The following is a 27,520-nucleotide window of genomic DNA, read 5'->3' as shown; positions in this document are numbered from 1 at the left end:
AGCTGTAAACAAGCGCTTGAGCGCTGAACACGCCACCGACGCGTCATGAGCGTCACGCGGTGACAGTGTCACCGTTGCTTAGTCAGATCATCCTATTCAAGCCCGCACGGTGTCTGCAGAAGACGCGAATCGTTCTTAACTCCCATCACATCTGTACTCTTCTGTTCGTTGCCCAAAAATTGCTGCAGCTTTTAGGACGCGCATTCTGGCTGAAATGAGCTATGGGCAGGATGGCAACGAACCAAAACAGCTCGCTTTGATCCCAGGCAATGTTGTCGTTACCCCGAATGACTACGGTCAAAACTTGGACCGCATCAGACAGATGAAGGAGTTCGTCGCGAATTATGAGGCCCACAACGAAGCAGGCTTGCGGAAGTACTATAGTCAAGAGCAGGAACTGAAGAGACGTATTGAAGAGGGTCGGGAAGCCGAGTGAGTGGCGAAATGCTGTCCGTTCGATTCTGGTACTGAGTGTTCTTCTGCCCCTCTGAAAGGCGTCTGTTATCTCGCATACAAGGTGGAAGCCAGTGCGTAGCGTAAGTGAATCGTATGTTGTTGATACTGAGAAAAGCGTTGCGTCGCAGATCAACTCCGGTTGGAGTGGGTTCGTCCCTTGATACGACCCCCGGGCCTAGCTATGCAAGTAGCCCCAGTTTTGGTTACACAAATGCCCAATCTACGTACCAGGAAGCTTCTAGGATTGTTGAGCTCCCCAGCTCCGGACAGCAGTCACCAGATGTATGTTCGTAACATAGTACTGTGCATATTCGTTCTTCACGCTCTTTTCCAGGCGGGCAGACAGCAGTCTAGTTCAACCACATATCAGGTTCCGTCAAGTGTGCCGCATCAGCAACAACCGTACATTGCCACTGGTAGCAGCGTTAATATTACCCAACCTGCCTACAATTCTTGGGCCCAACAGCAGCATGTCCAAGCACAGAACTGGTCACAGTTGGGGCATCCTAAGGTTACTTTACTCGGTCGGGTACTTAGTCGACTATTGATGCCTTCTCATCAGCCCAACAACCCAATGGATGGATGGGGACAATTACCAGGAGATAGTGACTCTGTGTTGTCTGGATCTCACTCAAACCGACATTCTACTTCACACCTTCAACTGCCTCGAAATGTTGGGGGCCATTCATCAAGTACAACCAACAGATTTGGTAGTGGTGAATTGATCGGCCTGTTACTAGTAGAGTATCTTGTCCTCATGCTCTTTTCAGCTGATTATCCATCTGCATCTCACGCACAGTCCATACCTCCAAGCATAACATCAACTCTGGATGGCGCTTTGGGCGCTTCTTTCACATCTGGACCTGCGGAAGGTGTGAATCATGCCAAGGTTACATATTCTTCAAGTTCAGTTAAGGCAGCCTCCGCACAACCTACGCCACTTATTGGCACTGCAGCTACCCAGAAGGATGCTGAAATCTGTGGTAATATTGTCAATGTTCTGAAGGTAACTTTCATACATATACTTTCCATTTTGTTCATCTGACTGTAATATGGATGATCCAGAATCTTAGGCCTACCACCATTCAGACTATCATTGCTCTTGTTATCACTGTTTTGCAAGTGAAGCTGAATGTGACTGCAGCACCTGATCATTCAACAGTGCAAAGCCAGTCTGCTGCGGAACAAGAGCATATACAGAAAGTCAGCAAGTATGTTGTTAGTCAGTTACAAGTAAGTTTCTTCTTCTCTTCATTTCAGTGGTGTAATACTTGTCGTTTGTTTAGGGTCTGGATCGCAATGCAATTATACGGATTCTTATGACTGTAAAACACAACATGCAGTCTTCTCAGCTACCACAGACCGGCCCTCAAGCAATCCCTCAAGCTCCATTACCACCAGTTTCTCGTCCTTCGCAGGTGCCCACATCTTCCCAGTTAACACACATTCCAACCTCGACGTCGGCACCGCATTCGCACCCGCCGGCTTCATCCACTCCGCCCGTTACAGCGCCGTTGGCAGGTGGAGGACAACAAAGCGAAGGTCAATATGTGACAGCATCACAGATAGGGCTCAGTTGGAATAAACAATCGAAGCTCCCCCCTCCAGAACATGACCGCAGAGGTGATTCGCTTGATCGCCGGCATTTACTGCCGCGGCAGATCTACGCTAATGGAATCGCAAACACTTCTCTTGTGCAAGCCGGAACCAGCACTGCTTCTGCACAACCGGGTTTACAACCGCCAGTGAAATCCGTCGTGTCTCAGCCTGTCGCTATCGCATCAGGCTCGTCTGTACTTGTGAACGTGGCGCCAAACCCGTCTCCGTTTATAGTCTTTCCAGAGCCTCAGACACCCCCTCGTCCTGCAGAGCGGCCACACAGCCCGTGGACACCTGCGAAAGCCGACAAGGGGCGGCTTGCGCAGGATATTATACGATCACTTGGCCGTCCGACGGGTTCGCCGTCTGTACCGCTGGTGAGGACGCATTCGGATGCTCATGCAAAGGCAAAGAGAAAGAGGGCCACGGATTCGCCGGAGACTCTCAAGAAGCAGAAAACGAGGGAGCCGATGGATGTCGACGGTGAAATCATAACCATCGGTGCGGTAGAGAGTCAACGGAAAGAGATGCAAAATTCGAATACAGGTGCTCAGCTGGAAGACGCGGGCGTGCAGCAGCAGCAGCAGCGTCAAGGGCAAAGCGCGCACAATTTGGAGCTTGCGAAGGTGGTGGTCGCTGCCGTGGAACATACTCCTCCGGAGTCTGTCGCTTCGCAACCGCCATCCTCCAAGACGACATCGCCAGGCCCGTCTTTGGAAAAAGCACCGCTTCGTACCCCGGAAATCCCTCAGTCCGGTCATGAACCATCTGTGCAACCCAGTCTAGCATCCCCTGCGCCTTCGTTCGGGATCTCACATCCGGATGCAGAACCAGCACTTTCCCAGCCCGCACCAAAGGTCGACGTGATTGAAATTTTCGACAGTGATGAGGACGACACCTCCTCAGCAATCGCTCGTACGGGTCAAGCAGACTCAGGTCTGTCCCAAATGCCTCTGTTCCTCCCCTCTCCCTCGAGTTCTGTCGGGGCTCAAGATGACGAGCTGGCGGGTGCACCAGAACAAGGCACGGTTGACGCCGATGGTGACTTCAACATGGGTTCAGGATCATTCGTGTTGAATACGAGCCTACTGGGGCCGGCTTCCAGCTCTAGACCAGACAAAGGCAAAGGACGAGCTCTATCGATAGACATTGATGCCATCGACCTCACTCCGACTCCTCCAAAGAGGCTGGTCAAGAGAGCGAAGCCTCGTGTCTCCGAGGACGTCTACGTTCTTGTGCCCCCGCTCCCGACATGGGCGAAGCGAATGAATGCCAGCATCGAAGCTCGTGCTCCTCAGGCCGCGGGATCCGAGACAGATGAGCTGGCTGGCGATGATGGTGCGTGGCGTTGATGTCCGAGGTATGGGGAGAGGGGCTAATTGACCTACTTGACCTCGATGATGCAGAGAATGAGGAAGAGCGGAGGAGGGAAGGTCTGTTGTTGTAGATTTGTCTGCATTGTTCATCATCCTCATCGTAGACGACTAAACAGAGGCAATGCGTCAGGATGCTGTTCGACTCTCATACACCAGGTTGCGCAAGGCTCCGTGTCGGTGGAGGAATTGTGACGCATTGTTGAACTCCGCCCAACGCCTTGACAAGCATCTAGCGATGCATGTAGAAGAACAAGACGGCAAGGTTTGCATTAAATTTTTAGTACATGCATCGACATTAGGAAATATGTGCTAAGTCATGGTCACCTCTAGGGAGCTTTGGTGTGTGACTGGCAGGAGTGCGCTCGCAAGTTCACCAGCAAGACAGCGTTTCTGCACCATATCTCCAGACATGCTTCGACTTCCCTTTTCTGTGCCTACGAAGGTAATTTTGCGGCTGCCGATTTTGTACAAATATCCTAACGTCTGCCACATAGGCTGTAATCGTTCCTTCACGACACCCAGAGAGCTCTTTGGTCACCACAACGGTCATATGCATAGATGGCAGAATATCAGAGCGACACCGATGCCCTTCCAGCATGTCGACGTGAATCTTCCGCCTCTACCAGAAACGCTTCCAGCTTACATGTCGCTCCCGAGGCGTGTCACCAGACATCCAATATCCAAGGAGCTTCACAATTGGCTGGGTCCACGTGTGCGTTTACCGCTGATCAGCTTCTGACACATTCTCAACCTTCCTTCTGTGCTCAGGTTTTGGCGAATATTTCCTTCTTCTACTGCCCTGGACTCAGATCTCATCACAGCACGCCGTCGCGCGGGTCTCGTCGTATAGCTGAGAAGCTCGCGGCCGTGGAAAAGGAGAGCACAGATCCTTCCGTTATTCTGGAGCTCATGCGGCGCATGACGCACGACGAATACGACCTCATCGCTCAAGAAACAACGCAGAAGGCATCCAAGCGCTGTGATGACATACCTTCGAGCGAGGTCACTCGACTGTGCGATGATGGCCTCGTGCTATGGCCGTCCGCTGACGAGCAGCGGGAGGCGAGCGCTGAGGCCGAAGCAAAGGACGAGGAAGAGGATCAGCTGCCTCTGGAATCCGGACATAACAGCCCTCCTGAGCCCGTGGACGGCGAAGGAGCGGTACGTGCAGATCAGGCTGTAGCCGCTGGGAGCGCTGCGGGGGTTGCTAGTGGCGTGGAGGGTCCGGACGAGGTGCACGATGGGACTAAGGACGTTGCCGACGACGTTTTGATGCACGATGCCAGTGATGATCCAGAAGTGCATCAAGATGGCGACGAGCAGTCTCAGCCGGAGTGGACCGCCGTGCAGAGCAATGGAGACGACGAGGTTGCAGTAGAATCTCTTTTGGCGTAACGTTTAGTTTCTGCACACTGGTTTGCAGAGCTGTCTGGATACCACCTGATAGACAATTTCTGCGTTGAAGCAGTCAGACCCATGTCTCAAAGGCCGACAATTTCCATCAACTTCGGGGCATTCGGGGCATGTGGGATTTTCTTTTGATTGTTCTGCCGTTTCTGGCATGATGGCCTATGCAGTCACGGTGCAGGATTAGATCGGAGAGCATGAGTTAACTAGCAAACGGTCGAGTTTATCTAATCGACTTGTTGAGCTATATCAGGCAGGTGCTAACTGTGCCACCGGAGTGCTCTCTTTCTCCTTCGACTTTCCCGATGACTGTTGCAGGCTCTGAGAGCCTTCGACCTGGTTAGTTTTCTCTCCTGCCTTTGGTTTAATTTTATGGACAACATCCATGGCCTCCCCAGGTCCTGCATACATATCCTCTCGTTCCGCCGATGCCATATTGTCCGACGTCCGCCCCATCAAGCTCAATGCCGAAGCGCTGCAATCCATTAATGTTCTGCTGGACGAGCTCCTGTACAATATCCTCAGCGCCGCGCGTTCAATATCTACGGACAGACTCAAGGGCGCCTTGAGCAAAGTACTCCCCACGAACTTGGGCAAAGAGGCGTTGCTGGAAGCCGAAGTTGAGCTGAAGGCGTACTGGGAACGCAGTACAGCACCGCCGGCTTCTGCTCGTGGCGAAGCGGAGACAGAGTTCAATTTGCAGTGGGCTTTCGAGGCGAGTACGCGTTGTGACGCGTCGCTATACCTGTTCTCATAGTCTTTGCAGTTGCTTCGCCTAAAATGCGAAGCCTATTCCACGATGAATGATTCCGATGAAGACGCTGATGCGGAGAAACGCCTGAATGCGAAGATGGGGACGAACAATAGTTCTGCCCCTCCAAAGGCATCTTTGTTGGCACCGGCAGCACTGTATCTAACAGCTATCCTCGAGTACGTATATCCATCCATCGGTCTCGTCGCGCCGCTGACCGTCTGTGCTACTGCAGGTCTACCTGCGAGTGAGTAATGCTGGCCAACCGTTTGCGGTTTTACTAACAATTCGTCCAGGCATCTCCTCTCCAATGTCAGTCGCGTCGCTGCGAGGGATAGTAGCCGGACTACCGCGATCCTACAAGACGTATTTATTGCGCTGTGCGAGGACGACTCGATGTATGGTATGTTCAAGACGATGAAGGGTACGTCTCTGCGGTGTGACTCGTCGGACAATTCTCTTCAATGTGCGCACACAGTGTACGATCAGATCGAAGTGTTATCCAAAGCCCAGAAACCACGGCGGAGTAAGTCGTTCTCACGCAGCAACGAGAAAGTGACGTTACGATCGCAGACGTCGTCGCCGTTTACTGAGATTGCGTCGCTGAGAGAGTCGTCGTCGACGGGGCGTGTGCGGATGTCGTCCGAGTCGATGAAGTCGGGGGCGACGACGACGGTGGAGGGGCGAACGTCTTTGGAGAAGGGCAGGGCCATGAAGAAGCTGATGAGCCACAGCCGATCGTCAAGCGAGAAGGAAGTCGAGGCCAGGGCGCAGTCCGAATCTGGAAGGTCCCGCGCGTCTACCGAATTCGAGGTACCTTTTCACACTCTCCTTCCGGCTATTTCTCAAAATTATTCTCTCCCAGGACGACAGTGATCTGCTCAACGAGTTCGACGAGTTGATGCGCTCTGGCGCAACCGTCAAAGTATCCCTCACTCCAGACAGGCTGAAATCCATGGAGGCAAGTGCACAATTTGATTCTGTGACCGCTATCTTCGGCGCTGAAGGCATCCTCCCAGGTATACAATAAGGAGCGCGCCCAGCGTGCGAGTCGACGTGGCCAGCGTGAGCAGTCAACGGATAAGGAGACCGAAAACACCAGTCCAATGCCCTCCCCAGCATCTCCAGAATCGAAGCGAGGTCCGCATAGCTTGGCCGGACGTCCTCATCTACGTCATGTCGACTCCATTATCGAGGACGAGGAAGAGCCTGCACGCCCCAATATTCCGCCCACGTCTTATCACACCGGCGCACCGCTACGGGTACGACAGGGTAGCCTTTCAAGCACAGGCGCATCAGGCACGGTACACTCAACGTCTGCCAACGGGCGTAATCGTTCCATCTCCATCTCCAACATACCTCACCCCAGGTATGACGATAGCCTGTCTCGAAGAACCGGTTCCCCAGTCGCATCTGCACCACCACAGCGGGATATGCGCAAAGTCGACGTGTTCAAAAGTTTACCCGGCCAGCCGCAGCGTACACGGAGAGTGATGGGGAATCGGGAGTCGATAGACCTAGAGGATGTGATGGCAGGGTCGGACAACGACACGGTCGGAGTGGTGCCGCAAGCGGCGACCAAGCCTACTTCTCCTCGACCAAAGGCCAAAGATCCGTACGTGTCACAGTCTGCAAGAGACCTAATCGACTTCTTAGACGAGGGACCACCTGAGGAGCCTAAATTCCCCCACGCTATCAGCGCCAACGCTAGTGTTATCTCGTTCGAGTCTTCGAAGTCGAAGGCTGGCCGGTTCTCCCGCATGATGTCGAAGTTGACTATTGGTGGTTCAACGGAGAAGCTGAGTGGTCGCTACGAGTCGCAAGGCATGCCGCGTTTACCGCGGACGCTTGGGCGCAAACCGAGCAAGTCCGCTATGCCTCCACCGCCAGCGTACATGCAGCAGTCGCTGTCGCTGTCTCCCAAGAGGTCATTGCCCAACGTGATCGTTGCGACGCCTCCCCGTCCACCACCACCACCTTCCCCGATGCTGTCTACCGCACCGTCCATTGTAGTCCCGTCGGTGAAGGTGCCAAGTACGTTGGTGTTGCCTATTGCAGCACCCTCACCTGTATCGTCGTCGCCGGCGGTTCCATCCCCCGTTGCAGCATCCCCTATGATATCATCGTCTGCATCATCGTCGCAAACTTCGATCCAGGAGGCCGGTGTAAGCCCCGTTGCTCTGTCCCCTCGTCGTTCCACTATGCGCAAGGCTGTACCCACGTACGACGAGAGGACTGAGATACAGCCAACCTTACCTGTGTCGCCGCCTTCGGCAGATGAGTCGACACAAACCCTGGCTCAGATAGCGAACGGACAAGCCAACGGCCATGTGGAGAGCACCTCAGTCAGGCATGCAGAAGGCGGCAGAGACGGTACGCTGGCGATGGCGCCGGTGCGCAAGATCTCTTCCAAGCGGCCCCTTGGGCTTTTGAATGGACACAACCGGAGTCCTGCTGCAGAGCAAGAGGAGGACAATGCGCTTCGCACATCAGTTCTCCGTTCTGCCAGCGAGAATAGTCCTCGAAATACCCAGGCCCCGCCTACTCCGGTCGCCACAGATATACCCCAAGATTCGGCAGTTGTCTCACAGAAGAGCTCGCCCTCTATATCCACTGCCGAAGTAGATGACTTCCGGCGACTTTTATCAAGTGCGACGTCCGTTGACGAGTGTCGCTTGCTTGTCGACATGTTTTTCGCGAGGAATGGATTTCCCTTTACATCAGCTTCTCGCGCTGCAGTATCTTCTAGCGTGGGTTTACCCTCGGACGGTGCATATACCCAGTTAGCATCTGCCGCTGATCTTGAAAGCTCGCTGGTCGAATTGTTTCTGGGGGAGAGCGGCCCTGAGGAAGACACCAACGATACCGTGGTCGATGTCACAGGCCAAGTGCTACTGATGCCGGATGCTGTGGCTCAGGCGAAGATACCATCACAATGTTTCGTGGACACTTTTGAATCGCCAGCTGTCGAAGTGCTGGCCCCACCACCCGTTGCTGTTTAATATTATACCGTAACTTTCATTTGCATGATTGCTCACTATCTTTCGTTTGCATACTTTTCGTGGCGTTAATCGCCTGTATAGTTACTCTGTCGTTGTTCCTTTCTGTTCTGCAGGTATATCTGGTTTATTTTGGATATAGGATGATATTACACTCCCTGCTTCCAAGTTTTTGAGCACTCTGGTTAGATAGCTCGGTAAGTACAATAATAATCACGAGTTGTCGAGGAATGCAAGAACGTATGTCAAAACAATAAAGCCACACGCAAGACAAATTCGAGTACAACTTAGTGGACCTCCAGGGAAATCGCTATCCCCATGGAAGCCAACTCGGCGCAAAGATACCGGAAGACATACGGCACTGCAACGATATCCAGATTGCCACCCTTCGACGCGGGTCCCAAGATATTGTGTGAGGGAATGGCGACCCTAAGGTCGCTCTGACTGTGACCGGCGGAAATCCCGTTTTGCGCATTGGCAAGCGACTTTCGTGCCCATTCATCCTCCGCTTCTGCAGTTGCTCGGCAGACTCGGCAGTACTCCCCTCCTGGCCCAGTGGGTCTTAGCTGTCCCGATGGACCCAAGGACATTTCTCCTAGGCTGATGTCGTCGTATCCCAGCGATATCAGACTTCCACACGTCCGACAGACCCAGGCAGTTGAGTAGTCGGAGCAGTTCATCAGTCGATCCTGGAGAAGGAAGGATGTACCATGGGCGATGAGAGCGTCCCGCTCCATCTCACCAAATCGGATACCTCCTGCACGTTTACGACCCTGCAACACAAATGAAGATTGGTGTGACATATTAGACCTGAAAACTCACCTTCACAGGTTGCCGCGTCAAGGGATCGACAGGACCCGTCGTACGTACTTGGAACTTGTCCAACACCATGTGTCGTAGACGCTGATAGTAGACGACACCAATATAAATATCGGCGGCAAACTCCTGTCCAGTAATACCTGAGTACATGGGCTCGTTGCCGTAAAAGTTGTAGCCGGCAGCAAGAAGCTGTTCGCCGAAGTAATCCACAGCTGTGTCCTCTTCTGTGAATCTAAGGTACTGTGTGAGGTCAACGATCACCGGAAGCTATGACAGGAGACTGACTGGAATGGAGTGGCATCTTGTGCAAGGCCATGCATCGCGCCCGCTTTACCTGCCATACTCTCGACCAACATACCGATCGTCATACGACTGGGGAAGGCATGCGGGTTGATAATGACGTCCGGCTGCATCCCGCTCTCGCTGAACGGCATGTCAATGGCAGGCCATTTCTGCGAACAGACACCCTTCTGTCCATGCCGGGAAGAGAACTTGTCACCGATGACTGGGGCGCGCGTAATCCGGAGAGTAATATTGATCTTCTGTAGTTCGGTCTCAACACCGTCACTGGCTGCGGATGGATTGTCAATCTTTGCTTGTATGATGGATTGACGCACTTACCTAGCAGGCGCACCGTGTCTACATAGGCCACCTCGTCACCCTTGTACTTTACCCATATCGTGCGATTCTTCGTATCGTCAATATAAGCGCAGAGTGGATCGCCAGCGGTCAGTCGAGTTCCAACAGCTGGTAGACCATCGGGATCTACGAAGTCACACCAGGGATGCCGCCTAGGACCCGAAGTCCTGACATCGTACCCCAAGCCAAAGTGAAGCGTCGGGTTTGTCTGCGATTTTGCGGACCCTTGCGTTTCTCTGAGGTCTACGGTATGCGACTTATAGACAGTACCATATCCAAAGCCTCGCTCGTGCGCTGACTTGTTTAGAATCATGGCGTCTTCCATGTCGTATCCAGTGTAAGAGATGACCGCGACGATGGCATTGGTCCCGTTTGGGAACGAGTCCATGCCGTATGTGTTGTGCAACGCGGGACGTACCACTGGGGTTTGACCACTTTGTAGTCTGTACAACTTGTTATCTGTCCGATGCTGGAGGGCAGTGGCCGGTGTTCCCATGGTCTGTTTACCCATCTGAAAGCACCCGGTTAGTCACTCCTCCTTACAAAACGTGGTATTAGCTACCTGACATTGGTAGATATTACGGGGGCTCTGAACAGGGCCATGTTATTATATGACATGACGACACGTGGACGACACCACTCACTTGATTGAAGTCAGAGAAAGGAGTGAGATTCGCCAGAATCGAGAGGAAATTTGTTGGGGCATGCTCGACGTGTGTCGAAACACCTTGCTCAATCTCCTCCGGTGTACACGCAATGTCCATGTAGACTTGCTCGAACGACCCAATCTGATCATTATGTCCATTCGCGAGGTACTTCACGGGCCGCATCATTCGCGCCCGCGACGCGAAAAGGTACAGCCCAGGATATTGCCCGCCCTTGGAGACAGGCACGAATGCAATCTCCAGATCGAGCGGTACGTTGTATTTTCCCTCCGTCTTCCATATCCGCAAATTCGTCGCGAGTTGTTTGAGGACGGCGGAAGGGGCCCAGCCAATCAGACGTCCATCGAGCTGCACGCACAGGTTTCTACGGCCGTCGATTGAGGCGGCAAAGGCTGGTGTCATGCCGTGGACGGCTAGAAGGGCGGGTATATGCGCGACTGCTAATGGCGCAGTCACGATGCGGCACGTACGCGACAGGTGATTGAGCAATCCGCACGGAGAGCCGTCAGGAGTATGCACAGGGCAGAGGAAACCTGCACCGAGCAACTTAGCCGTCGTTATTCAGTGGAGCGATAGTCACGCATACCCCAGGCTTCTGGCAGAAGTTTTCTGACCGTCGTAGTTTTCAGCTCGGCAAAAAATGCCCCTCGGTGAATGGATCTGAAGTGACTGATATAACGTTGCCAGTTGAGCTTCTCCGCGACGATCGTGAATCCAGAAGCTTGCTGCAGATCAAGACCAGTCGGTGATATCAAGTTGCCCGTCGCGAGAAAGTTCGACATCTTTGCACCGATGTCGAAGTTAGTACGCGCTAGGATTTTTCTGAAATAACGATCTACGCGAGACAGCTGGTGCTCAACCCGCAGCTGGAATGGAAATGGAGGTGTACGCACTGTCAAAGAAGTCTACGGATGGGTTCGATAGCCTGACGTCAGCAGCAATGGCTTGAGACACATTGTGCAATGCTTCCTCCAACCGTTCCTTGATAATCATCCCGTATAATGTTCCCGGCAGTAGAACTTCTTGATTTTGCGGGGAATCAGGATTATCTACGCAACATGACTTTGACACCAGCGCATAGAGCTTCCTGAGCATAAAGCTGGTAGATCGAACTTCCGTGAGCGTTCGAGGACGAGACAACGCGTCGTTATCCACACGCACAGAAGTATCCGGAACTTCTCTCGCGGTGAGTCGAGATGGACAAGCACCAGCTTTTGCACTAGCCAGGCACCAACGGCCTTGTTGGTCATATCGTCAGGTGTACTGAGAACAACGCGGAACTTGGAGCCTAAGAATTCGAGGCACTGATCACCAGCGTACAAACTGTACATTTTGAAGCTGCGCAAGAGCAACTCCACCCGGTCCGTGAGGAACGTGTCCTCATAGTCCTGCATCATGACTCCCTCGAAGATCTCTTTGTCCGAGGCGGAAACAAGCGCTTTCAGGATCAGCATGATAGGGATGACATACTCCTGCTTCCGCCAGCTGAAACGCAGCATGGCGCTCCCGTTTGAGAGGTAGTGCAGTGTGTTTGTTACGCTCGTCTGGTCTTGCCGAGCACACCGGATCTGCACGGCATATGGTGTATAGGACGGCCCGCGGTTCGCAAAGGATGGGCGCGTAAGTGCGATAACATGGTGTCGCCGAGGGAGGATGAGGTATCGGATAAGCCGCTCGTTTCCGTTAATGATGAAGTAGCCGCCGAACTCCTCGGGCTCTTCGTGGTGCTTCACAAGATCGGCTGAAGACATACCCTTGAGGTTGCACCTTATTGACTGTGTTGAGTGGTCATTACCCGACAATAACTAGCCATATAGACGCACTTACTCGAACCATGATCGGGAGCAGCCCGCAGTCTCGCTGTTCGACCTCTGTCGGACCATCGTTAACTCTCCAACGGAGTTTGACTGTCATGCGGGCACGGTAAGATGTCACACGTTCGCGAGCCTGTACATGAAATAATGTTAGCATCGATACCGAAACAGCATTCGCAACCTGGACGGAACGCTGCTGATGACGCACACCGCATCAACGCCTTGAAGGCAAGATAGTGAAGAAGCGTCTCACTAGGTGCAACATATATGACGCGCGGACGTTCATAGATGAGGAGAATGTCTATTCGCAGCGAAATCATAGCACATAGCAAACATGGCATGGACAGCATCTACTCTCCCGAGTGAGAAGTCCTGCAAGACAGCCATGGCCATGAATCTGCACCCTGAGCTTCTGAAGCACTCCGTATGATGACCACGCAAAACATGACGATCACTAAGCGCACATGAAGAAAATCTCACCTCCGAGGGGAATAGCCGGGCGTAATCGTTTTGAACTTTGTCGGAGATCATAGGTCGTGCCACAAGAACCTGTTCATAACACACTGGACAATTGTTATATTTTACACTTCCAGTAAAGTAGTTCGAGTACTTACTGCTCAACCTGTTCCCCCAACCTTTGAGACCGCTCTCTGAACCGATTTCTCCTTTGCCATCGAATACGACGCGTTCCCCTATGTCCTTTATCGCCAAAGACAGTAATCCTTGACCGTCTCCATCGCCAACAGGTAAACCGGAGTCATCGAAAAGCGCGTTGAATGATTCTAAATGAGGGATCACAAATTCATTCAGGATAGGAACGACTGAGCCTTTCTTTGGTGGATTTTTGAACTGCTTCTCTCGGGTGAGCGTGTGGAACGTGCTTCCCGTCGACCTAGTCGAAGCGTCCGGCATGGCAAACGTTAACAGGAAGAATTTGCGGTGATGCCCCGAGCACTTTCAGACTTAGCAAAAATTGCCGCGGAGAGTGAGCGTCACGCGGAGGCGCGTCTGATTTGGATCTCCGCCTGAACGCGTGTTGTTGTGCCCTTGGATTACAGGAAGCTCCTCAACCGACCATCGACGACAACAACAACCTGCTGCGACGAGTTGGATAATGTTCGGCGGTAATACTGGCATCTCCTCGTCGTGGGCGAACCCACAGCAGAACCAACAACAACAACAACAACAGCAGCAGCAGCAGCAGCAACCTAGCGCTTTTGGGCAACCTTCAGGTTTCGGTTCCGGGGGAGGTTCGTTTAATTGTCAGAGTCATTTCGCGCGCCCCTTATAACCTGACGTGTCAATGTAGCATTCGGTTCCTCTTCTACCTTTGGCCAACCACAGCAACAACCACAGCCTCAGGCTAACCCCATGTTTGGCAATCTTAGCAATCCCAGCACTACCGGCACTAGTACTGGATTCGGTGAGCTTTCTGTGGCGTGCTGCCTTCATGCAGCATCTTCGCTCATCTCCCATCACTCTAGGCGCTTTCGGTGGCACCAACACGGCCAACACTGGTGGCTTGTTCGGACAGCCGAAACCGGCCACCGGTTTTGGTGCATTTGGAGGCGGTACGTCTGCGTTTGGCGGAACTGGAGGTGGCGCTTTTGGTTCGGGCACAACTGGTACAGGGCCCTCTGGCACGGGCGGTGGGATGTTTGGCACTCAACCGTCGACCATCACTGGAGGTGCTTTCGGAAACACTAGTGCGTTTGGTGGCAATAAGCCTGCCACTGGTTTCGGATCCACTGCTCGTGAGTAATGTTTGGTATCCATGCGGCTTACGTTGCTGATGTCTCTGTTCAGCGGTATTAGGGTCTATGGACGGTGTTGCGCCTGTGACGACAGGCACAGCGAACCCACCTTACATCGTCCATAATGAGAAAGATCCAGCTCTCCCGAGCGCAACACTCCAATACCAAAGTATCACATGCATGCCCCAATATAGTCGGTCTTCATTCGAGGTCAGTATGCGTTTCGTTCATGCTATGGTTACTTCATTATGAGCTGCCGTATACAGGAACTTCGTGTGCAAGATTATCAACAAGGGCGGAAGACTGCAGGAGCATTTGGCCAGTCCTCGTTTACTCAACCAACAACAGGACTCTTTGGGCAGTCAGCCCAAAATCAGCCCGCGGCGAATCCTATGTTTGGCAATTTCGGATCCACCCCTACCGCTGGCCCTTCGAATACTGGCACTACTGGTGGTGGATTTGCAGCTTTCGCTCAACCCCAGAACCAAGGAAATACCGGGGGAGGTCTTTTCGGTGGTAGCACTTTCGGTCAGCAGAACCAGCCACAGAATCAGCCTCAGCAACCGTCTGCTTTTGGTGCATTCGGACAGACACAGACGCAGCCTCAGCAGCAGCAGCAGCAGCAGCAGCAGCAGCCAGGAGCAGGGCTGTTTGGAAACACATTTGGCGCCAACCAACAACAGAAGTCCGCATTCGGCGGCAGCACATTTGGTAAGTCTCAGATGCAGACCGCGCGACCGCATGGCGCTTATCGTTCCTGAGGCTCAGGAGGCGGTGCGTTTGGAAGCGGGAGTACCTTTGGTCAGCCTCAGAACCAACAGCAAGGCGGTGGTCTGTTCAGTCAGCCTCAACAACCCCAGCAGCCCGGAGGCGCATTCAATGCCTTCGGTGAGTTCATGGGGTGAATTGCCTCGTAGCGTATTCACTCATTATTTCATTCCTCAGGTCAAGGTATGAACGCGCCGAAACCTCCATTATTTGCGACAACACAGCAGAGCCAGCCATCCGCCTTTGGTGCATTCGGGCAACAACAAGGTCAGACTGGCCAGCAGCAACAAGGCACTCAACCAACTGGTGGCCTCTTTGGATCGGGAGGATTGTTTGGACAGACAAATCAGCAGCAGCAAGGGCAGCAGCAGCAGCAAGGGCAACAGCAGCAACAACCGACTGGTTCCTGTACGTTCATCATTTGCAGAACTGTATCCTTGTTTCCACTAAGCGTGTGCATCGATAGTGTTTGGCCAACCTGCTCAGCAGCAAACCGGTGGGCTGTTCGGTAACACAGGTGGTGGTGGCGGACTGTTTGGCAACCTTGGCCAACAAGGTCAACAACAGCAGCAGCAGCCTGCATCCAACCCGAACGCCTTCGGTCTGTTCGGTGGCCCTAAACCTGCTACAACCACCACACAACCAACAACTGGCGGACTTTTCGGAAGCGCCTTTGGACAACCATCCTCAACCACGAACACCTTTACTCAGCCCACGACAGGCCTCTTTGGTACCGCCCTTGGTCAGCAACCAGGGACGCAAGCGCCGAGTTCCTTCTTTGCGAAGCCTGCGGCTCCAGCTCTGGGCATGTCGCAGTCCACAGGAGCACAGGGAGGTCTCTTTGGCAGTAATCTTGGCGCTTCCACCGGTACCCTAGGAGCGTCTGCCCTGGGGCCAAGTGCACAGGGCTCGCTCACTGCGTCAATCGCACAGCCTATTGGTTCCAATCTCCCAATCTTCAGCATGCTGCCTCCTGGCCCGCGCGCTGTCGACATGGAGCAGCCGAAGAAAAGAGGAAATTACTTTGTAGATGTGCCCACTCGACCCACCGGCCCGCGCCTGCAATTGACTTATTCTCCTGCAGGCGCGAAGCTTCGTGGGTTTGGATCGACGTCTGGCACGCCGGGTCCTGGCGGGAGTGTCAACAACAGCAGTTTAATATTCTCGACGAACAAGCCGAACGCGCTGTCGCTGACGAAGTCGACGAACGCGCAGAGCGTTATCGGATCAGACTCGTTCTTGAGTGGAGGCGGACCCATCCCAATGTTGGGCAGCAACTCGCGGCAGAACGTGAAGAAGCTGGTTCTGGACAAGAAAACTGCGGCGAACGACTTGTTCAGCAAGACTCCTCAATTCAGCCCCGCGTTGAGCATCGCTGCACGGGAAAAAGAAGCGGTTACTGCTGCGGCCACCGCCGCGGCGGCGTCAACTCACATGCGTGCCCCCGAGTCACCTACTCCTGCGCGGGCACAACCTACACGACCACTTAATCGCTTCTCGGCGCAAGGCACCCAGGATATCTTTGATATTCCGAACGCCGAGAAGAGTGCACCTGAACCGGCGGCTGAGCCGGAGCGAGGGCCGACAGAACTGCAGGAAGGTGACTACTGGGTAGAGCCACCTTTGGAGACCTTGAAGAAGCTTGGCTACGATGATTTGGTGGCGTTCAAGGGCCTTGTCGTCGGGCGTGTAGGCTATGGTGAAATCACGTTCCTCGACCCCGTGGACCTCACGAATGTTCCGAAGCTGGCTGGCTTACTCGGGGAGGTGGTACGCTTCGACGACAAGGAGTGCAGTGTCTACCCCGACAGCGACGATACGGAGAAACCACCAGCAGGGTCGGGCCTAAACGTGAGGGCGAGGATCGAGCTTGTGCGGTGCTGGGCATTGGACAAGGCGACGCGAGAGCCGATCAAGGACGAAAAACATCCTATGGCGGTGCGTCATTCGAAGAGATTGAAGAACATGAAACATACCCATTTCGAGAGCTTTGACATCGAGGAGGGGAAATGGACGTTCACGGTGGACCACTTTTAGTGTACTTTATCAGCAAATTCTAATGCTTGCTTGCTTGTTGTTCCTCTGTCTTGATGGTGTTCCGGTCTGCGTGTATTTACGGCTGCGTACACTTCGTCAATATATCGCTACCATACCTCAAGCGCGAATCACCGCAGCTCCTTTGTTTCTCAGGTTAATCACAGAGCGCCCGGCGTGCGGCATGCATGTGTTATGGGCGTCTACTCGTGAAGTTGAATCCACCACCGGACCCCAAATGCTGTGACCTTTTTCTCTATTTACTTTCTTCACGGTACCTCGCTTGCTATTTCAAATGATTGCAAGATCTAACGACGACCTTCATAAGATTTCAGACCGGATTGGAATGTCTTGTGATACTAACAGAACTATCTGGTGAGCAGCCAGGTGCCATCTATCGCATTCTAGAGAGCTCAAATTGAGAAACATCATTACATAGATCATACCGTACTGCCAATCTTCATCAGCTTATATGGACGACTCGGAATCTCCTTCACCACTGGAAGAGCCTTTGCTATCGCGAAGGATGACAGAACTACCCCGGAAACATCGGTCCTCAAAGGACCGCGAAAAGATTCTTTTAGGAGGATCAAGTCGGGAGCTCGCTCGTTTGTTGGTATACCAGGAACGTGATGCCAAAGATCTCAGGAAGATGCTCTCGTCTGTGACGGAGCAACTCAAGGGCGAGACGCGGCGCGCGGACGCTGCAGAGGACAAAGCAAGGGAAGCTGCGCTTCGTTTTAAGGGCGCGAACGAAGACAGAATTCTTGCCCAGCAGGAGGCTGCACGTGCCAAAGAGGCATTGGGTTTGTACAAGCTACAGCTCGCGACGGCGCAGAAGGAAATTCACAGGGCGCAAGAATTGTTGGATTCCCTGGAGGCTCAGCGATTGGAGGCCGAGGAATCGGCGGCGCGGGCTCGCAGTATGGCGCGGAAGCTAAAAGAGGAGAAACTCGCGCAGCTTGCCAGGGAGGAGGGACGGAGGCTCGGTATGGAAGAGGGTCTTGCGAGGGGCCAAAATATTGGGTACGAAGAAGGCAGGGCTGAGGGATACGCCCGAGGGCAGGATGCTGCAATGCGAATGCGCCCATACGTGGAGGATGTCGAAGACGCGGCTCAAACTCCTTCTGACGAACAGCGTGGAGATGTTCGACAGCCTTCTCGGTCTTCTGGGTCATCCTCACGAGGGTATGAGCAGGAGCGTCTTTCGAATTATTCACAACCTTTACGTCGTACTACACCTGCACCCACCGTCGTCACAACTGATCCTCCGTTCCCTCAGAACCCTCACGTTAATCCGCCTCACGATAACGAGATACATCCTATCCCGGTGCATATGCTCAACGCCTCTCCTTCCCATCCTTATGTCGAAATACCTCCGGATGGATGGATCCCGATGCAAGACGGTGACTCTCGCATTCGTATCCCGCCTCCGCACGAGTTGGGACCGCCACCCCCTACGCCCTCTCCCCCACCGTCTGTGGTGCTATTGGGCACGGCAGACACTGCAGACGCTAAACCTGTTATGATTCCTCCACCCATAGATCATGCTGAGTTTGCAGTGTCCGATACGGAATCAATTGCTGAACCTCCTCATCGCCGACCCCGGCACGCTCGCCGTAGGTCTTCCGAATCTCAATCCACAACGATGTCTCAATTCGAACTTTTGGGACCGCCCGTCGCGCCGAATGGGAGGAGTGCTTTGAGAGAGCGACCTGTCGTACTAAGCGCAATTGCTGAAGAAAGAGAGCGGACGTCATCTGCGTCTTCTCCAGTTCCTAGACCTGGGGTAAGTCAAGCTTCTCATGATGTTTCCTCAAAACCGTACTGAGCCGTTGTAGGAATCCTATCAGTCGCCCTACCTGCAATCGTCAAATTCAAGTTTCTACATGCCTCAAGGGCCTTCTCCGCAAACGCAGACACAGAGCGTGGATACTACTCCAATACGTCTTTTCTCTCATAACCAAAACATCTACACGCGTCCACGCTCTCCCGATTCCTCGTCTGACTCGGCACAGAATGCACGTCCGATGTCGCGGTTGAGATCTCAGTCGTCGTTGAGGCCTCCTTCGCAGGCGAGTGATCGCCGCCAGAGCCTTAATTCCGAATATCGTATCACGGTTGAGCCCCCTGTATGGATTTCTCTTCATCTCGTATCTCTTGTTCTGACTCCTGCTGCTGCGTATTCTCTCAAACGTGCCTTCAACATGTTTCTGATTATCGCACTTTTTGGTATTATTCCAGTCCCGTCCAGAGTCCAATCATTCTGGGATTGTACCAATGACGCCAAACCTCTTGAGTGCAGGTGATGCTGATCGACCTCTGCCTACTTTGCCAGAGGATAATGCGGCCGGCACTGGCGTCAACGCTCAACAATCTTTCGGACAGCCCGTAATCCCTTCTCTTTCATCGCAATCGGCGTCTGCGGAAGTGCTAGAGGATCAGTTACCGCCAGGCTTCGTGCCTAATAGCCGTCCTGTCCCGCCGAGTACGTTCACCCCTCAACCGTCAATGCCACCCCCGTTACCGCCTTCCTTGAGACTGACCTCTCAAGATATGTATGTGAAATCGATTAGCCCTGCAGGTGTACCGCTACCACCTTCCTCCTACGGTGGGACTCTGACGCCTTCAATCATTCCGAATATGGCTCCGGGTGCATTTTTTGCTTCAGAACCTGTAGTGATCCCTCATCTGCCTGGGACTTCTCCCGCGCCAAATGCGCAGCCCGTAAGGCGGTACAGTCGTTCTGCGTTAAGAGATTCGTCGTCGTCGGAATCGGACGCAGTCTCCTCTGGCATCAGCAGCTCTATGAACACACTGACCACACCTCCCGATCGGCGTAAGAAGCTCCCAAAGCAAGCAGGTCCCACCTACGCCGTCGCGCCTGTCCCGCCAAATATCATCTACCCTGTGCCCACACCGCGGCTGGTCCCGAGCTCTCTCTCAGGTGCGGCAATGGTACCATTACCTCCCTCGGCAGCTGGATCTGTAAGTTCTGGTGCGGCAAGGGTACCCTTGCCTGCTTCAGCAGCTGGATCCGTGATGAGCCCTAGCTCATCGCAATCTCATCTCTACTCGCGAACACCTTACAGCCACAGCAATCTTGGATTAGATGGTGGAAGGACATCTGGCCGCATGAACACGCCATTATCACCTGTCATGGGTAGCGCACGGGCGGACCCAACCCCTCTACCAATACCGATGCCCTTCCCGTCGCCGCTCCAGCAAGCCCAACAGAGGTTGTCGTGCGTGCTCACACTTGCGGTTTATATATATGCTAACTGATCTTCCTCTCTACCAGTCCGCACGATCTCGGAAATGACCCTACTGATGATTTCATGAACGCTCCCATCCCTATGCCTGAGCCTATTGTAATACCTTCCGAGCAGCTCTCCCGTGTTTCGCCTATGTCGTCTTTTATCTCCCTGGCACCGTCGAACGCCACGTCGAAGGGGGCAAAAAAGACCAAGAAAAAAGTGAAGGGGAGGTAGATTAGTTCCACAATTGACTATCTGGAATTCCATTCATTCTCCGGGAATCTGACGTTCACGGTCGTGCTCTATCGTAGGTACCTGTATCTTAACTGGCATCCTTGTATACTTTGTACTGATGTATATAGCAGAATCAACTATACGCTCCTCCTGCCTGCTCCCACACGGTTGTACATAATGCATCGCCATATGTTACGAATATTAGTTTTGTTCTGACATGCGCCCGTATATATAAGTAAAGCCTTTGCTCGGAAGCCAGAGACTAAGTATATATGCAAAGAATACTAACAACGGACGCCGGCCAATCATCGAGCATAGCCTCCTCGATACCGCGGCCCTCTCTCTCCCCGTCTTTCATCTCGTCTATCGTCCCGTCTGTCCCAGTGTTTCCCTCGGTCCCGCTCTCTCGACCGACCGCGCCGACTGCCACTATACCGGTCACCATACCGGTCATCGTACTGTTTCGTAGCTGCCCCAAGCAACCGTATTGAATCCGTTTCTCGTGATGGTCCGGGTAGGTCATCATACACCAGGCGTGGCCGGTCAACCCCATCTCTGTTGTCCCGTCTATTATCTCTCCTTGAGTTGGAACTTGATAGGCCAATCTCTATCTTCTTCCCACCCGCATATCCTTTGGGTTGTCCTTGCCCATTTTCAGCACCTTCACCGCTCCTGCGACCATTTGGTCGCGCGAACCAATCATCCTGCCGCTCCTCCTCTTCAATTTCCTTCGCGCGCATCTCCATCCGCGCCCGCTCCTTCTGCCGACCCTGTTTGCCGACATTCATGGGTGCATTGAATCCGAACCCGTCAGCGAACGCAGACGCAACTTCCCAGTCGCGAGGCGGACGCTTCTCGTTGGATGCCGATGAAGTGTCATAGAAGGGCCCTGACACGGTATTGTACGAACCGAACGCGGAGGGCTCGCGGGGGATATCCGGTGCATATGGTAGCCCTCTACAGTCCTGAAAGTATAGCATGTCATCATGGGGTATCAACGATGCGTAACGTAACTTGGACGTACATCTCCTAGATGGCCACAGGCGCCACAGTTATAACACCATTCGTCAGAGGCGATGTAGCCTTCACCGCCCTGTCCTAGCGCCAGTGTCTTCTTGGCATCTCGGGCAACTAAGATAGTCTGCCGCTCTGAATCGCCAACGTACTCATACATGCGCCACAGCGTTGGGCATTCCTAGTATTCATTCAGTATAAGCAACAATGACGACTCTAGGTGGCCGTACATTGGTGTTGTGTGTTCGTGCACCACATCTATCGCATTCAGATTGGCTGACGCCAGCTCGACTGGAATACCGATTGGGACATGTCTGTTACAAGATGCTAAATAAGACGATGAATCAATTGATCCTGCATGAAAGAACAGACCTTATTGATATGTCCCTTCATACCGCATGTGAAACACGTCTTACTGATGGGACAACTCCGTGTGGAGTGTTCATCTCGTGCGCCACACGTTAGACACTGTTTTCGACGAAGGAAGTTCAAGTGAAGTCAGCTTCCGTCTGATAGATTTGAACACTGAGTATGGGAAGGATTGACATACTGACAATTAGGACGGGGCACTGGTACGTCTTGTGCTCGCCTTCTGCCCCACAATTCTTGCACACGATCTTTGTCGGTTTCGCAACCTTTTCCTCGTCCTCAGGTTGGTCGAAATACCGTTTCATCCACGGAGCCTTCACGCATCACACTGTCAACACTTAATATTGCATAATGATTACAGCGCGACATACCTTGCGATCATCGTCATAGTCCAGATATTCAATGTAGTCGTCGTCGTCGGAAACCGGATTCGATGGTGGAAGAATCTCTACAGGGTCCACGCCACCTTCGCCGAACACAGAGACGTGCGCCGGAAGTAGCAGCATAGGTGTCTCTTCCTGCTCTGGTGTTTTCCCCGAAGACCCTGGTTGCTGCTCGTTGAGTTTCATGGAGGATGGAAGGTCAGAATGATTGACATCGACGAAGAACAAAGAGGCGCAGTTATTGTCATCTATCGCCGAGTTAGATGATCTGTTGTCTTCCTTCTGTCGATCGGGTGAGCGAGAGCGTCGTCCACGACCCTGATATTGTTCTGAGTCCTGTAACAACGACCCACTTCTCTTCTGCTTTCGCTTCTTCCTTTTCGTTCCGCGTTCTGATTCCTCCAGATTGACTACTCCCCCACTTCCGCTGGTAGAGGCATTGACTGAATTGGCGTCTTGCATACGCTCGAGTAGCGACTTTTTGGTCAGCGTCTTCTCCGCTGGAGTCCGCTTTCCATCGCACCCATTCGTAATGTTAACGTGAGGGACGCCATTCATACTGGCCTTCGCTCCAACACCAACTTCAACAGGTTCTGTCATGCGTCCCTTCTTCCTTCGAGGCTTCTTTGGCTTTCCATTCGAATTGGTTGTAGTCTCCTCGTTCACGAGGATGATCTCTTCGTCCTCCAGGTCAGCATATACCGGTGGGGGAGTAACTGTGAGGTCGATAATCTCTGCCGCTTCAGAAGCCATGGTCAATCGAAGAGATACGATACAAGCAGACTGTGATCTGCTGAGCTCCTTGAGAATGAGCCAAGAAATGGGCGGGAAACACGAGCACAAGGCGCTTAAGCGGAAATTTCCAGTGCCTACGTACCCGATCTGGCAGGTGTTCTAGTTCACATTGCCTGCACAGTAGTCTCGTAACCAGACGTTCACGTGAGCAACCTGGCGGTTACCAAATTGGGCGTTTAAGATGTTGGGTCGCTCCCGAGAACGTCTGGTGAAAATTGTATAGAGGGGGGGGGTATGTCACATGGGCGTGACCTCAGCCAAAACTCGAAACATCCGAACCTGAGCGCGGCACATTCGCAGGTCACAATGCCTCAAATATGGTCCAAGGTACACATATGGTGGCATACATGAACAAAATTTTCCAGCGGAGGTCAGGGGATGCACAGGTACATGCGGGACGACAAGTGTGACACGAGTTGTGCAGGAGCTACAGTGGGGAGAGCGTTACATACCCCCCCCCCTCTATACAATTTTCACCAGACATTCTGACAACCCTTCCTCCGCCAGATTGACGGTCTCGTCACACGGGTCACCCGCGGAATTACAGTCCATTGACAGTCCCTCCTGCCTAATCTGTCCACACACGTCGCACGAGCGCGAGTCCCCGGCCAGCCTCGGTGAATGGAAGGAAACATGCGAGAGGACATGCGCATGCTGCACGCTAGTGCAGAGCAAGGGTTATGACAACCCATGAGGGTCATGGGTAAGGGTATCCACGGGTACGGGTAGGGGTCACGGTCTGCTGACCCTTAATACCCACCACGTACCTGTAGGCATTAATTAGTCTTAGACTTTGCCCGATCTGTTGCACAAGTGCACATGGCCTAAAACCTTATTTCATAAGCTACATACTGCATATGGATTGACTACATAAAGGTGAAAGAAACCCGAGCAACGGTACCATCACCATCATGCTGAAACATCGTGGAAGTCAATCAAAGAACACACAAAGGAAGAAGCAGTGCATTGACAGCCAGGATCCCGATGCAGCTCCATCTGCGCCCGACCGGAGATTGCACCCCAAGGATGTCGAACCACCGAAATGCGATCGTCGGGCGCATGTTGAGGACGCAGATGATGATGATGATGATGATGTCGAACCACCGAAACGCAACCGATGTGCACATGTTGAGGATGCAGATGATGATGATGATGTTGTCAAGATCTTCGAGTCTGATAATGAGGCCACGGAGAAGGTCCGGGCAAAGAAGAAGGAATTGATGACACCTGAGGAAGAGCTGAGTGAGTAACTTATGATAATATCATGACTGAAGATGACTTACCAAGCACACGGACAGGCGAGATGCAGAAAGACTGGACAGCGACAGCCTATGCTTTCTGTAAGCCTGAAGTCACTATTGAGACAGATAAGGCGGGCGTACGTGGACATGTTTTTTGTTGCGCGAACCACGGCTGCAAGATGAAGGTGAAGCGATGGCTTGATAAAGGAGATCAAATGTCGACGGGGAACATGCGTAGACATATCCGGAAGTGCTGGGGTGAGGAGGCTTTGGCAGCGGCTGATGAGATGAACACCGCGGCTGATGAGATGAACACCGCGGCTGATGAGATGAACACCGCGGCTGATGAGATGAACACCGCGGCTGATGCGCGCCCATCTATTGAGAAGTTCAGATGGTCAGGAGATATCACCGTGGCATTCGAGCGCAAAGAGAAAGGGAAGGTAACTTACTCTGTGTGCCAGCACACACGCACCGAGACCCGGTGAGTTCCAGTGAATGCCAGTCGGGTCTGTTGGTGGCTGAATGCAGTATGCCAGGGCGGAGATTGTGCGCTGGGTCTCGGAAAGCCTTCGCCCATTCACGATCATTGAGGATCATGCATACCAGTCTTTGATGAAAACGGGTCAGCCAGAATATTGGATCCCCTCGTGCTGGACGGTAGCACGAGATGTGCACAAAGTATTCGCATGCTGTTGGGCACATGTCGCGAAGATGCTGCAGGTCAGTGATCAGTATGCAAGAAGGGGTAAGTCTGACACTCACCTGCAGGAGTACGATGGCGAGTTGAGCTTCGCCACTGATGCTTGGACCTCGCTGAACCATAAGGCAATCGTCACGTTCACAGTCCACTTGCAGCATAAGGGCATGCCACTCCGGATGGTCCTCGATGTTGTTGAAGTCGCGGACTCCCATAGTGGCGTCAACCTTGCCACTGCATTTGCGAAGATGGTGGATGATTTCAAAATTGCTATAAAGGTATGTCAATATTCACCGAGGCACTCAAATTGCGAGGAATTACTCACCAGAGGGTTAGATGCTCAGCATCACCGTGGACAATGTGTCGCCAAATAATGTCATGATCGATGAGCTCGCCAAGTTGATCAAGTCGTTTCAAGGCCAGGCAAACTGCGCGCGATGTTTCGACCACATCATTAATCTCATGGCCAAGAGCCTGCTGCGCCAGTTTGACATCCCACAGAATGGAGCTGATGCGACACTCGACGACACCAAAAATGCCCTTCACGAGCTGGCAAAGGATTTGGAACTTGGAGTGGGAGAAGGAGGTGAGAAGGGGGAGCCACCGAATGATATTGAGGGCCTCCAGGACGAATGCGAGGGGATGTCCATGGAGGATCACGCAGCGCTCGATGCGAGTGTGCGGCCTGTTAAGCTCATTCTTGTTAAGGTGAATTCCATATCAGATATATTGTGCACTCACCTTGGCTTGACTGCCTTTGCACAGTTGCGTAAGATCGCGTCCGTGATCATACACTCATCAACGAAGCTCTTGCCAGCTTGGTTGAAGGTGCTGGCAGACTTGGAGCTGGCAGAGAGAAAGATGCCTCGGGATGTCATCACGCGATGGAACTCGACCTTCCGGATGTTGGAATTTGCACTGGAGTACTGGCTGGCAGTCGATGAGATGACAGGAGACAGAGCGATGGAGCTGTGAAGATATGAGATGGACGACGATGAATGGGAGATAGCAAAACAGCTGTGTGACATCCTCAAGGTGAGTCACATGTGACTCTCACCACGCCTCCTCCTCACGCCCGCCACCAGGTCTTCAACGACGCAACCTTGTACTTCTCACGCGACACACCTAGCTTACCTATGGTCATTCCGGCCATGGATATCATCGATGAGAAGCTGACAAATGACTCTCTCGACTCCGACTATGAGCCCTGTATCTGCGCTGCCCTCGGGATGGCGAAGAAGACACTGAATCGCTACTACGACAAGACCGATCTTTCCAACATGTACCGCATCGCAATGGGTGAGTTTCCAATTGGTAGCTTTCAACATCATACACTAAATACAATACAACGACAGTGCTACACCCCTCCCACAAACTGCAGTACTTCCAGAATGCCGATTGGCAGGCAGAATGGATCACGACAGCAAGGGCGCTGGTCCATGAAGAGTATGACTGTGCTTATGCGCAATGTGCAGTGAATGTCAAGCCTACTCAGATGAAGCAATCGGAACACATGGTAAGTCCATCCCCATTGTTTGCGATTGTGGCTGATTTCGAATGCACACGCGACACGTTCTGTCGCCATCCCCTCAGCCATCTAGCAACATGTTCGACAACCTCCTGAATGCGAATGTCTCCAAGGGCAAAGACAATCGCGATGAGCTCAAATGCTATCTCGATGCTGACACAGAGCATGTTGATGGTGATGCGCTTGGCTGGTGGTACGTGCGGTGCAAGGAGTTCCCTCATCTATCGTGGATGGCCATGAGTTATCTTACTATTCCCGGTAGGTGTCTCCTGATCTCTGATTGCATTACAACCCACTGATGCACTTATCTGCAGCCACGTCTGTTGACGTTGAGCACATCTTCAGCAAGGGGCACATATTGTTACCACATCTGCAAAATGGTCTCTCCGTGGAGTCTATTCGTGCTCTTCTGTGTCTTGCGGAGTGAAGCCAACTGGGGTTTGTACATGATACTGATGTCTTGGCTGTTGTCTCTCTCCCTGAGGCTCAAGAGGATGATGATGGCCTTGAGGATGGGTGGGATAACATTCTTTGAGATTAGATAGCTCTATACTATGTTGAATGCACCAAAGGTCCACAGATCTACCCTCAGGGTACATAAACCCGTGAGAACCTGTGAAATCTGTGGGATACCCGTACCCGTGGGCATGGGTATGATACCCGTGCAGGTATGGGTACAGGTACACCTTGGGACACCCGAGGGTACACCCTTGCTCTGCACTAGCCAGCATTGTAATTGCCATTATATTACAATGTGCCTAGTGTTATTACAATTACAATGGCTGGTGAGTTGTGCACAATGGCCTCCCCAGTGTTGTGGGCAATTGTAATACAATGGTGGGAACCACAGCTGTATGATCAGAGGCGGATTCCCACCGCTGTTCGTCCGTTCGGCCTCCTCGTGTTGAGCATGTGGGT

At 52.8% G+C, this 27,520-nt stretch overlaps 7 protein-coding genes across 7 annotated transcripts; 5 read left to right on the top strand and 2 right to left on the bottom strand.

The window, feature by feature from the left end:
- Positions 1 to 214: 214 nt before the first annotated feature.
- SCP_0213110 (hypothetical protein) lies at positions 215 to 4,826 on the top strand (the record flags this gene model as incomplete). The annotated part of the gene is made up of 13 exons (XM_027755220.1): positions 215 to 432; positions 495 to 527; positions 585 to 738; positions 791 to 967; positions 1,019 to 1,172; positions 1,227 to 1,462; positions 1,522 to 1,689; positions 1,743 to 3,393; positions 3,462 to 3,488; positions 3,548 to 3,693; positions 3,762 to 3,873; positions 3,926 to 4,143; positions 4,200 to 4,826. The coding sequence occupies 13 exons, from the start codon at positions 215 to 217 to the stop codon at positions 4,824 to 4,826; spliced, it is 3,921 nt and encodes a 1,306-aa protein (XP_027611021.1).
- A 317-nt stretch (positions 4,827 to 5,143) lies between these two features.
- SCP_0213100 (hypothetical protein) lies at positions 5,144 to 8,591 on the top strand (the record flags this gene model as incomplete). Its single annotated transcript, XM_027755219.1, has 8 exons — positions 5,144 to 5,177; positions 5,237 to 5,553; positions 5,605 to 5,768; positions 5,825 to 5,836; positions 5,886 to 6,013; positions 6,068 to 6,402; positions 6,455 to 6,550; positions 6,609 to 8,591. 8 exons carry the CDS (start codon positions 5,144 to 5,146, stop codon positions 8,589 to 8,591), a joined length of 3,069 nt encoding a protein of 1,022 aa, XP_027611020.1.
- A 284-nt stretch (positions 8,592 to 8,875) lies between these two features.
- On the bottom strand, positions 8,876 to 13,437 carry SCP_0213090 (Probable DNA-directed RNA polymerase I subunit; the record flags this gene model as incomplete). The annotated part of the gene is made up of 12 exons (XM_027755218.1): positions 8,876 to 9,361; positions 9,411 to 9,639; positions 9,693 to 9,978; positions 10,029 to 10,557; positions 10,609 to 10,635; positions 10,691 to 11,244; positions 11,298 to 11,546; positions 11,605 to 11,810; positions 11,873 to 12,486; positions 12,539 to 12,658; positions 13,006 to 13,088; positions 13,140 to 13,437. 12 exons carry the CDS (start codon positions 13,435 to 13,437, stop codon positions 8,876 to 8,878), a joined length of 3,681 nt encoding a protein of 1,226 aa, XP_027611019.1.
- Positions 13,438 to 13,639: 202 nt separating this feature from the next.
- SCP_0213080 (Nucleoporin2-domain-containing protein) lies at positions 13,640 to 17,084 on the top strand (the record flags this gene model as incomplete). Its single annotated transcript, XM_027755217.1, has 8 exons — positions 13,640 to 13,775; positions 13,835 to 13,948; positions 14,010 to 14,279; positions 14,332 to 14,489; positions 14,546 to 14,990; positions 15,042 to 15,167; positions 15,225 to 15,455; positions 15,514 to 17,084. The coding sequence occupies 8 exons, from the start codon at positions 13,640 to 13,642 to the stop codon at positions 17,082 to 17,084; spliced, it is 3,051 nt and encodes a 1,016-aa protein (XP_027611018.1).
- A 469-nt stretch (positions 17,085 to 17,553) lies between these two features.
- On the top strand, positions 17,554 to 20,572 carry SCP_0213070 (predicted protein; the record flags this gene model as incomplete). The annotated part of the gene is made up of 4 exons (XM_027755216.1): positions 17,554 to 18,870; positions 18,923 to 19,213; positions 19,326 to 20,326; positions 20,383 to 20,572. The coding sequence occupies 4 exons, from the start codon at positions 17,554 to 17,556 to the stop codon at positions 20,570 to 20,572; spliced, it is 2,799 nt and encodes a 932-aa protein (XP_027611017.1).
- Positions 20,573 to 20,877: 305 nt separating this feature from the next.
- On the bottom strand, positions 20,878 to 23,091 carry SCP_0213060 (hypothetical protein; the record flags this gene model as incomplete). The annotated part of the gene is made up of 6 exons (XM_027755215.1): positions 20,878 to 21,537; positions 21,597 to 21,767; positions 21,817 to 21,900; positions 21,959 to 22,054; positions 22,141 to 22,269; positions 22,327 to 23,091. 6 exons carry the CDS (start codon positions 23,089 to 23,091, stop codon positions 20,878 to 20,880), a joined length of 1,905 nt encoding a protein of 634 aa, XP_027611016.1.
- A 953-nt stretch (positions 23,092 to 24,044) lies between these two features.
- Positions 24,045 to 27,029, top strand: SCP_0213050 (putative AC9 transposase; the record flags this gene model as incomplete). The annotated part of the gene is made up of 11 exons (XM_027755214.1): positions 24,045 to 24,375; positions 24,432 to 24,858; positions 24,914 to 25,097; positions 25,146 to 25,352; positions 25,411 to 25,782; positions 25,840 to 25,997; positions 26,052 to 26,109; positions 26,160 to 26,373; positions 26,430 to 26,590; positions 26,668 to 26,860; positions 26,917 to 27,029. The coding sequence occupies 11 exons, from the start codon at positions 24,045 to 24,047 to the stop codon at positions 27,027 to 27,029; spliced, it is 2,418 nt and encodes an 805-aa protein (XP_027611015.1).
- Positions 27,030 to 27,520: the final 491 nt, after the last annotated feature.

Source organism: Sparassis crispa (genome assembly GCF_003851025.1).
Source record: "Sparassis crispa DNA, contig_000001F, whole genome shotgun sequence".
In the NCBI taxonomy this organism is placed as follows: Eukaryota; Fungi; Basidiomycota; class Agaricomycetes; order Polyporales; family Sparassidaceae; genus Sparassis; species Sparassis crispa.
Note: the sequence above shows the minus strand (reverse complement) of the source record. Positions and strands in the feature narration are given on the sequence as shown.